The sequence below is a fragment of the Mixophyes fleayi genome, chromosome 3, assembly GCF_038048845.1.
Source record: "Mixophyes fleayi isolate aMixFle1 chromosome 3, aMixFle1.hap1, whole genome shotgun sequence".
NCBI classification, from domain to species: Eukaryota; Metazoa; Chordata; class Amphibia; order Anura; family Limnodynastidae; genus Mixophyes; species Mixophyes fleayi.
Window position 1 is genome coordinate 258,715,777 of NC_134404.1, and position 12,109 is coordinate 258,727,885.

At 38.6% G+C, this 12,109-nt stretch overlaps 1 protein-coding gene across 1 annotated transcript in view; it reads right to left on the reverse strand.

Annotated features, from left to right (window-relative positions):
- Positions 1-12,109, reverse strand: part of PCNX2 (pecanex 2) — a 433,517-nt gene that overhangs the window by 181,765 nt on the left and 239,643 nt on the right. Inside the window, exon 21 of the mRNA XM_075203493.1 lies at positions 11,067-11,244. Within this exon, the coding sequence (XP_075059594.1) occupies positions 11,067-11,244 (178 nt within the window). The remainder of the gene's footprint in view (positions 1-11,066; positions 11,245-12,109) is intronic.

The window sequence follows — 12,109 nt, forward strand, 5'->3', positions numbered from 1 at the left end:
AATAAAGGACATTAATAATAATTGACTGTTTCATAACATTCTTCATGTGGTGCATGATCTTTAATTTTTATTTTAAATTAACTTACATTACACCTCAAGTTAACTTGCAGAGGGTGTGGCCATAAGAAATTGGTCACAATAACTAATCCTAATATTGTCATTTTTTTCAATGTATTTTTATTGCTTACAGATTTTAACTTATAACTTATCATATAAATTACATAGCATTTGTCTCCAATCAGACATTATTCTAACTACAACATTCCAAAGTCCACTTGTCATATTCTAACTTACTTACACTTCCTAATTTTCCTCTGCAGCTTATTGAGGGGGTAGGTCTGCCTCTGCCTTAATTTGCTCAACTGGTGTTCCAGCTGTTTGATGGAGCGCCTGGTCACCAACTCCTGGCAAATGCACCTCTTAGCAGCTTTATAAGCCCTTTGCTTGTCAGCATTCCTTGTAACTAATATTGAGGTACTTATCCATGCACTCTGTAAGGAGCAGGACCTCACCTTTGATAAAACCTAGTTGTTCACAAGATTGCTACAGAATGAAACATTTCAACAAAAGCTACACTGATTGGATTTGTGACATCGCAAAGAAGGTCCTTGTCAATGTATGTACACTGATATGCTGCAGCGGATCCTCAAAATCCCTTTACTAAAATGGCCTTTAACTAACAGTCATATTCCAATTTACTGAAATAATCGTGGTATACGTGCAATACTATGCCATTGCTACACCATTCTAGGAAAAATAGTGCTAAAAAATGATGAAAAAATATGCTACCAAATGTCCACAAACATGTCTAATAATACTATATATAAGACAAAACTGAAATGCTTGCCATTTTCTTTTTATTAAAAATACAAAAATATATAGAAAAAACCCACCATCAACATGTCTCAAAAGTGGCAGCCCAACTTCAGCTAGCTTAAGTTATAGTGCTGGTGTAGCTTGTGGTAGAGAAGTTGTGGCTAAGCTCCAGTCAATGTTTGGCATTGTGCATGGCTATCTGAGGCTTCTGTGTGGTTGCTCAGCCATGAAAACCCAATCCATGAAGCTCCTGATGAACAGTTCTTCTGCTGACGTAACTTGCAGAGGCAGCTTGGAACGCTGTAATGTGTGATGCAACTAAGGCCAGGCAATATTTATGAGCTATGAGCGTCAGCACTCGGCAGTCACATTCTGTGAGCTTGTGTAGCCTACTGCTTTACGGCTGGCGGTTGTTGCTTCTAGACTTTTCACTTCACAATAACAGTACTTGCTTAAACATTGACAGCCCTGGCAGGGCAGATATTTGATAAACTGCTTGTTGCAATGGTGGCAAACTATGACAGTGCCACGTTGAATGTCACTGAGCTCTTCAATCAGTACGACTTACTGTACTGGTAATGCTTGTGTTTGGAAATTGCATGGCTGTTTGCTGGGTTTTATGTCCCTGTTAGCAACGTCTATGACTGATCAGTTGCCAGAAATGCTGTCAGCACTTAGAGCCATGTTAAAAAAGAGAGGGGTGTAAGGGGTATATTCAGCGCAGTCTGAAACCTTTGTCCATTAGCGTGGGCACAACTAGCAGGTTTAGAGCCACTGAAAGATGTGCAAAGACAATGGAGGAATTCCAGGAGATGAAAGGCCAGCTGGCCACATGCCACAGATCTGTCCCTGGTGAGCCTGAGGGAGAAGGGGCTCAAGAATGGCATCTGCTCCTGCAACCCCCAGTGCTCGGGCCACACAGAGACAGGTATGGAGGCCTACATCTAATATCAGCCCTGGGAGGAAATTTTAAAAAAAGCAAAAGAAAACATTTTTACATAAATAACAAATATTACTCACATTCTGCTGGTCTTTTTTCATTAATCATATATAGGCAACAGATGAAAGCAGAGCACATGTTGTTCTTATTAAAGATGGGCAACACATTTGGTTGAATAGAGAAATATATGCTGCATAGTGAAATGTATATTGATTCCATAGATTTTTTTTATTTGTTTTTAACACATAGCAGCCAAATTTTCATGCAGCAAATGTATACATAAAGTTGTAAAAGTATCATTCCAAATTAAAATGGTTTTATATTTTTAGTACCAAAGCGAGAATGAGAAGCATTATTTGTGTTTCACAATATGATTTTTAGATTGTACATGCAACTGAAGGATTGTTGAACAACATAATTTCGGAAGCTCAGATTTTTCTGAGAGGGCACAGGGTCTTTTGTCCAGCAACCTCAACCTTCTTCTCAAAAGCCACTCCAAAGCAATAGCAATGTTCTGAAAAATGGTACACAGAGCAACAATGTCACACACAACACCTGGCGCATACATGAAGGCTCCTCCAGTCTGGTGAAGGCAACAAAATCGGGCTTTCGGTAGCCCAAAAGTTCATTTAATGACCGACCTGCTGGAGGCATATGTGGAATTGGATGTGACCTGTTGCTCTGTGGCTGGATTTAGTATAGGAGTGAGGGGAAAGGATAAGTGCTGTCTCCTAAAATAGAAGAAACAAACTTTAGACAAAATAATCAAAGTGCATGTTTAAATTATCATCATCAGCAGTAGCTATTTATATAGTGCCATTAATTCGCACTGTACAGAGAACTCACTCAGTCCCTGCTCCATTGGAGCTAACAGTCTAAATTCCTTAACACACACACAGACTGAAAGAGACTAGGATCCATTTGATAGCAGCCAATTAACCTACTACTATATTTTTGGAGTGTGGGAGGAAACCGGAGCACCCGGAGGAAACCCACGCAGACATGGGGAGAACATACAAACTTCACAAAGATAGATGGTACCACAGCCACATAAGTATCATCCACTGCCCTTATGACAGAAAACAAGCAATGTTATAAAACTGTTGTTTTATGGGCAAAATGTTTTCTTCATCCAATTTGCTGATGAATGAACTAGCTGATGCGCAACAGGAATGCCCACACAATCTATTTGAGTACCTGAACAGAAGCAGTGTGGGACATTCCTGGCGGCACAGCTAGAAAGGTTCTAGACACACAGAAATCTAAATGGCCAACAATTAAGTCAGCTATGGTATTGCTGTACAGCTGACTTCATTGCTGTACGGATCATAGTTTCTAGGTCAGTCTGCAGAGTGTTCACGATGACATGTGGTTGGCAGCCAAATGTGGTGCATCACCTCTGCATCTGGTTTCCTAAACTGGCTTGTGTGTGACTAGTAGAGATGTCGGAGGTGTTGTTGTAGTTTATGGCAGTGGAGGTGATGATGTCACTGGCCAAAGTACTGTATGTCAGAAAAATGAGCCAGAAAAATTATTACAAAGAATACTAATAAATAATACTGACATTATTTAAAAAGAAAACAAAAAATAATGGAATAAGCCTCGCCAAAGACAATTGTAATGTAATTTCCTAAACATAAATGTTTGCTAATCAATATTATAAAAATAAACACCTTTGAAATACCTGTAGAGAACCACTGTCTGACTGCCAAAACTCATACAAACATGCACCTGCACAGTCATGTGATATAACAGCAAGCAAGAAAGGAAGTGGGAGTGTCATGATTCTAGTGGATTCTCTTTTCTCCAACCTTGATTCGCACAGTCAGTAACAGAAGCACGGAGTCTAATGAACCCCGGGTTTCATCTAGGATCCCCACAAAGGGGTTTGGGCTTCACTGTTGGTAAGTTTGCAAGTCATGGTTCTCTGCCCAGTCTCCAGGTGTGACAAGCTGGTGACAGATAAAAACAGAAGACTGATCAATGTAGCCGGGACTGGTATACAGACAGGCTGTGTAGTGCCAAAATGAGATCCGGAGGGAAGGTCAGGACAAATTGGGTCTGCAACAATCCGAACCAGGAGGACTACCAAAATGACAGACAGGAGAGAGGTATAGAATAGGTCAGAATAAACAGGAATAAAGCCACAAGATGCACAGGAACTTGTAACAATCCTGACCAGGATTGCTACTTTCCCTGTCTGCTCTGTTTTCCTGTGGATCACATGACTCGCCCTCAGGGCAAACCTGCTCTATTTAAACTCAGCACTGACACCTGCTCACTGTCAGTGCAACTTTTTGCTGGCCTGACTCATGGACCCTTGTGTATTCTGACCCTGTGTCTTCCTTGTGAAAGAGATCCATTTCTCTACCAAGTGCTGGTGCACTTCTCCTGGGACTCCCCTGCTGCAAGTATCTTCATGTGCATATTACAAGACTCTGTTTACTCTCAAGTGTGCCTCTACAGTGATACACAGACTCTCATTTCCTTCAACTCTGCTGTATAAGAACCTTTGTCATACTAAACAGGCTGGTACGCTTCCACTGCTAATTCCTGGAGTCTGCGTTGTATAGACTTTACCTGCATCCCTGTGTAGTATCTTCTACTAATTACTGACCCTGTGGTATCCTGGACATTGGTTATTGCACCTTCTATGTGGTGTACTGAGCGCAGACTATTCTCATCTTTGCTGTGGTTATTGTAGCTGATATCATCTCTTTAACACCTACATTGTATCACTGGCTCTGCTACAGTCATGGCTAAGCTCCTCCGTAGCTAATTACCAACCTTCCTGTGTGCTTACCTTGCTGGATTCTTCTGACTCAGTTCCAGTACTATGTCTTCTCGTATATTGATGCTTGCATTGCTATATGTTCTCCCAGTGATTTGCAGCCCGTGTCGCCGCTTCCATTTAATCTAACCATTCTTGTTATTCCTGTTTTATGTACGTTACTAATACTTCCACGTATTAGCTGTGATATCTATACGTATTTATGCTTCTCCATTATATGTGATATCTGTATTATATATCTGCAGATTATACTACATTCCTGTCATCTGTGCATATTTATAAATATATGTTTATTATCAACTCACTGAAGTATTGAAGAAGCAACATCCATGTCTTGCCTCCTTATTCTGAATCTAGTTAGACTCAGCACCAGGTCGTGTACAGGCCTGCTCGGACTAATCAGACCTGTATCCAACCAGCTCCGTAACAGAACTCTGGAGTACAGGTACGTAGCCTAAGACTCTGGCACATAACTGGCACAGAGCATCTTTAATAAGCTGAGCAGATTAGGGCAGTTGGTGTCAGGGGCAGGAAGAAGAAGAGAGAGAGAGGGAGTGCGCTGGACACTCAGGATTCCGATAAGAGACAGCTGGAGTCCTGGTCAAGTGCGTGACAGTGATCAGATGAAAAATTATTCTGCATTCAATCACCATTCTGTAATAGAACAAATGTGTACTAGCACTCCATCAAAGTGTCATGGTAGACTCAGCTGCATAGAGCCAATGTTGCAGACGCAAATTAAATTGCGACACTGAAAAATAAATTAACAAGCAGCTGCAACATTTCAGGCTCTCTAGGCATTTTGTGAAGCAGAACAACAGCAGTATAAATACATGCAAACAATCAGACCATTTTTCCTGACTGGCAGGAAGTTGGGAGGTATGTCACTGCTCATTATGATGTGCGGCATGGTGAGTGGGTCATTCAAGGGTATTTTTAGGGGATGGGGGTTGGGGGGGTGGCCTTGCACTTCAGAAATGTTAATCATACCCCTCTGGGTGTGTTGATGCCAATTGTGATGTGGCCATGTCCCTGATGTTACACGGCCACATCTACCTTTCCTGAATTGGACATTTCAAATGTTGGAGTGTATGCATGATATTATATAGAAACTATGGTGGTATGCATGTAATTAGATACAAACTAGTACATACATATTGCCTAGCCTAGTGTATAAGTGTTTGGGGGTCTAAGGTTTAATTGACAAACCAATGTTAAGCTCACATTAAACAAATGTCATGCAATACATATTATTACATAAGTTACCTTTGCAGGATAATCGTCAAGCATAATAGCAAAATGAACAATATAATACATAAATAAATGATAAAATATAAAAACAATTAGACAACTGTAAAAAATCCAAGATTTAACATATTGCCTAGACTCATACATGTGTACAAAATAATACTCAAAACTTTAAGTCCAATTCAATTCTTTTTTCTCATTATGTTTGCTTTTGTGAAATTAATGATTATCAGCTGAACCTGCTCGGAATTCTTAAAGTAGCAAAAAGGTTACAGTGGTCTCTGTAATCCATAAAAAAATCTATGTTTTTTTTAAGAAGAACAATAAAAGCACTTTAATTACTTAAAGCTTGTTATGAATTGCTGCCGCCGTTGTCACTGAGATTATGCTTTAAATTGGGGGGCCTAATTATCAAGTATAGCAGAGACAAATACCTGATTGATTAATGCCTTTGCAGGATGACGGTAACGAAAGAGACCACAGGAAAAAATATTTATTGATTAAAAAAAATATATAACACGTAAAAAAAACAACTATTTTGGAATTCAATTACACTGAAGAAGTCTGCAGTAGCTGTTACTTATGATATTATTATTATTATTACCATTTATTTATATAGCGCCACTAATTCTGCAGCGCTGTACAGAGAACTCACTCACATCAATCCCTGCCCCATTGGGGCTTACAGTCTAAATTCCCTAACACAGACAGACAGAACAGAGACAGGCACACAGACTAGGGTCAATTTGTTAGCGGCCAATTAACCTACCAGTATGTTTTTGGAGTGTGAGAGGAAACCAGAACACCCAGAGGAAACCCACACAAACATGGGGAGAACATACAAACTCCTCACAGATAAGAACATGGTCGGGAATGGAACTCATGACCCCAGTGCTGTAAGGCAGAAGTGCTAACCACTGAGCCACTGTGCTGCCAAATAAATAAAAACAATACCTCAAAAATACTTAATATATAAAGTTGGATGAAAAAGCAGATAAAATCTATAATAATAATAGAGTTAGACTTGCTAGTTATGGCAGCAAATAAAAGCATATCAAGTTATTTCCATATACATATCTAGTTGCAACAATACATAAAACTTGAAAAAACAGATTGCTGCAAGAATGGATGGGCAGCACGGTGTGTTAGTGGTTAGCACTTCTGCCTTACAGCACTGGGGGCATGAGTTCAATTCCTGACCATTGCCTTATCTGTGAGGAGTTTGTATGTTCTCCCCGTGTTTGCGTGGGTTTCCTCCGGGTGCTCCGGTTTCTTCCCACACTCCAAAAAACATACTAGTAGGTTAATTGGCTGCTATCAAATTTACCCTAATCTCTCTCTCTGTTTTTGTCTTCGTCTGTCTGTGTGTGTTTGTCTCCGTCTGTCTGTGCGTGTATGATAGATAATTTCGACTGTAAGCTCCAATGGGACAGGGACTGATGTGAGTGAGTTCTCTGTACAGCACTGCAGAAATAGTGGCACTATATAAATAAATGGTAATAATAATAATAATGGATGCGCTTGGGCCTATATTATATGCTGCACCTAGCTTTCAGTACTGTAAGGCAATACAGTCAGGCATCTTTGGATATCTATTAGGTCCAGAGTAAGATGAAGTTTGATACTACTGTCTCTTTCCTAATTTGGAAAAAGTCAATATCCCACAGTAATAGGGTGGTGTAACTTTGATCAACACTGAACTATCCTCAGAAGTGGATAAAAACACAGTATCCTTATCAATGACACATTTTGTCTACTGCTGCAGACTTTTTTAAAGCTTGTCCATATATAGAATAAGGTGAGAAACTCCCCTCCATACTAATTAACACGAGTAGAGTTGTGATTAAACATGAATCTGTAGTCGTGGTATTTATCCAGACACTTTGTAACAACAACAACAGAATCAACAAATTAAATAAACATACATATTACAATCAATACATATATAAATGCAAATGTTAATCATAAACTTCAAGCCAATTCTTATTAACTATGAAAAACGACAATGCACTAATTCATTCCAATAAAGAGATATCGGATAATCCAGTTGAACAAATTAAAGCGCATGTGCTCCAAAATTATACTTCATTCAGTTCTCTTCTATTTCAGGTTAAATAATGGGCTCCAATAGGATATGAATAGACAACTAGATGGCCAAAGGAAAAGTCGTAACTTTAAATTTTAGCAGCTGGGGCAAGAAGCAAAACTGCCACTCCCCTAAATCTAAATTTTAACCAAATGAACCTAAAATATTCATAAACTGCGCCCTCCTTTAGCGCTGTAGCCGCCCTTCTTGAACAGCCCTAGTTACGGTCCTGCCCAAAGGCATATATACTCGACCATTCATATTATTGACAACTTGCCCACTTGAAGAGAAAATAAACATAGCTTGCACATGTTCTTGCAGTGTTAAGCTTGGAATGCCTTCCAAGCTCAGTCTTTTATTCTCTTCATACATAAATGATAAACAAAAGGACTGCAGATAGGATATATTTGAAAATACAATCTACAGCACAAAATAGGAATGACTGTATTTAATACCTAGGGGTAAATGTATTAAGCCCTGGGTTCTTCAACACCCGCGAGTTCGGCGTCTTCGGCGTTTAAATTTAAAGCGGCGCTGCCTTGTAAAGGGAAGTTTCCCTTTACAAGGCAGAGCTGTTTTAAATTTAAGCGCTGAAGACACCGAACTCGCGGGTGTTGAAGAACCCGGAGCTTAATACATTTACCCCCTAATGTCTAAAAAGTAAGAATAGCCTACAAAATACACCATAATCCTTAAAATATAAACAGATTAGTAAATAATACATAAATTGTTACCTTTTTTAACCTAAATACATGATATATGAGATATGCAGCTATTTCTTGAAACTAAATAGATAGTATTCAATAACCCTCAGTCAATTCTTTATCACTGGAATTGAAGAATCTAACTGGGATAAATAACACAATATTCGACAGAAAGAAGTGATGATTTAAAAAGCTGCCCCATGAGTCTGGTCAGGATCCTTTGCATTTCTTTGCTCTGACCCAGCAGGGGATTGTTATATGTTTGTCTGTCCTCATGAATTCTAGTCATATCTGTGAGACTGATTTTAAGTGGGTAGAAATAGACTAAACTGAAGGATCTCTGTTGTTAGTTGGCCTGTTGTTAGTTGCCCTGATAATACAGTTTGCAACGGTCCTAGCATATTGCATAGGAGAGCAAGAAGGGGCACACAACACCTAGCTTATTTTTGCAGACAGTGAGATTTAAATACTTTATGAACTGTTAGTTTTTATGGAGTAATCTTAGTACAGGATACACGGTCAGAAAGGTATTTATACAACATTGGTAGTAGGGAAATCATATAAAACAGTCATAGAAATGTACATGTGTATTTGCTGTCACTTTAAGCCACTAAAAACAGCTTTGTACAAAAGGTGGGAGGAAATATTACAAAATACTAACTTCTTGGCAGAGAACAATCGTAGATTGTTCATAAGTTGCAGTTATTGTGTCTGCACAGCTCTGTTTAGAAAACCGCTCAGACACTAAAATCTATTTAACTGAAATTTGGCATCTGGTTACTCCCTTTGCCGCATACCAAACAGGGTGTTACGCAACGAGTTTGATAATACCTTAACCAGCATGTCTCTCATTTCTCACAAAATGTGGATTATAGCATGTACTTTTTATAGCCCTTGCTTTTGTTCACCAGCTCAACAGAATACAACTACAGTGTGGATAAAGAGACATTGTAGCTCATTGTAAATATGTATATTGTTTATTGTATATTGTTGATATTACGGTGAAGCTGTTATTCAGTGTTCTTAAAGTGAAGCCAGGTGGGTTATGGGTAAGGATGAGAGTACAGGATACAGGTGAGGGGGCTGTAGCTAAATTCATTCTCCCCTCCTTTCTCTACAGAAAGCAAGGAACAGCTGGGGACCCTGTGACATCACAAAGTAGTGTAAGGGAAGGCTGACTGCTACCCTATCTTTGGAGGTGGGGGAAGCCAATTAGTATCCATTGTTCTCCATAGTACCAGTCCAGACATTTTGTCTGCAACCCAGCAGGGTGCTTCTGTGGAAGCACAGCTCATCTCCACTCATCCCTCTAACCCACTGATCCAGAACCCACCAATATTTAAAGGAGAAAGCCAGGGGTTTGCCCAGGGAGGGGAAAACACTGTGGAAATATGATCCTAGATATAAGAAATCACTCCAAGGGGGGGGGGGGGGTGATTAAATGAGCATCTTAATACCAGCAATGACAATGTCACTCTCTATAGTGATGTCATTTTGGCCAGACGGCCTCTTGATGCACCGCATTTGTTTGACGTCTGTTTTCAAAGCAGTCGGGCGAAACACACTGTCGGTAAGCACTCCATCGCTGTTGTCATGTAGGACAAATTGGTGTTGGGGTTTCTGTAGTCAGTATTTAGTACCAAACCGTTTATAATATCAGCACTAACTATGACACTGCATTTGAACAGTTTTAAAATGTAACATTGTGTGTAAGCTGGAAGTGTGTGGAGAATTGCGACATGAGACAAGTCGGTGATCTCTACCCCGTATCTCACACAATGTTAAAAAAATTAAATAGAAGAAAACACTGGGGTGGGGGGGGGGGGCAGTTAAGACTGCACACAATGTATAGGAAAAACATACTGCATAATTCACCCTCTACTGCTCGCATAATTCTGAGGAAAATTCAGTTCCTTAACCCACAGATCCACATTGATGTAGATTGACAGAGACTCACATTTACACAGACTGAAACAGATTTGCAATGAGAGTAATACACAGAGTGACAATGACAATATGTATATATTTTTTAATTAATTAAGAGGCTGAAGTTTAAATACTCATATTATAGCTAAGTAGTCTAAAAATACATTTTATATTAAAAGGAACCTTTGGACTTTAATATGCAGCAATCAGTGAGTGATATAAAGTTAATGACAGGATCTCTAGGGGTATGACCTCTATCATAATGTATGGAAAAATATCACTTAGTGGAAATCACCAATACTGGATACCATTTGTTTTGTCCACCAAATTCAGGTATTTTAAATTACTAATAGTGACACTCACTCATCACTTGTTGCATACTTTAATTACTAATTGTATGGTGAAAAGTACAACTATAGCCCATCACTTTAATTGATTTATAACAAGTAAACCAAAAAGTTAAAAAAAAGTATAATAATAAAACTACAAACAAACAGAATAAAAAGTCGTGCTTAGCTAAAATTCTTCCAATGAAAAGACATTAAAAATGCTTACCTTATAAAAGAGAATTGAAATAATGTAAAAATCCAATAAAAAACTCTCAGAAATAGTTCCATAATCAAATTGAAAAAATATAGCTGTAAATCCTAATGTGACATATTGGTTGAAGGGATTGCAAAAACAGGATCGCAACAGTTTCACCCCAGCAACTGCTATCAATAAAGCATCCAATCTGCATAAGCAAAAATAAAACAAATTCAACATAGAGTATAGTTCACACAATATAATATATTTTAAAACTATAACCTATGCAAAACAGATGTTCCCAAAGTATTCTAAGGTAAAAATACTATGACACAAATCTTCACAAATAAAAAGCTCAAGCAAATTGTTGGAATGAAACATAAATGAGACCAGGGTCCTACTGGTGTAGTATATAGATAAATTGAAAGGTGCTAATATGAAGTGAAAGCATACTAAATTGGTAATAAAGATCAGGCTTATCTGAAAAAATACTCTTATGTTCCTCTGTGCTCATACCCTTTGGATGATCTTAATTCCTTGTGACATTGGAAAGAATAAAGAGCGCAGGAATAGATAATAGTGTAGTATTTTAAAGTAAATATGCTCAATTTTTCCAATGAGAATATGGACTGCTTTCCAGAAAGTAGTATATGTCGGGCTTATCTGGTGAAGTATATTGCTGTGGTTCTGTGTCCTTACTTTTGGGATGATCTCAAATTCGAATAAACTGCAAGGAAGCAGGGACAGGAATAACAGTATAGTGTAGTATATATAAATGTATTTAATCAAAATTCATAATAAAATACTATGCACATACAATAAACAAAGATAGAGCCCCAGAGTATGGTACCTCCTCAGTTGGTTTAGGTCCCTTTAAATTTTGGAAACAGGTTGCAGTGAAACACATCCAGTAGAATTGAGAGTACAATAGTTCAGTGTTATGGGTCAAATGTCCATGAAATATAAAATCCTACGTGTTTCTTTCTTGTATTTGGACTTCCTCAGGGGGTTCCCTGTTATATAAGCTATAAGTTACACGGCCAAATGACAAGGAACAAGTAAGGAGTGATAAG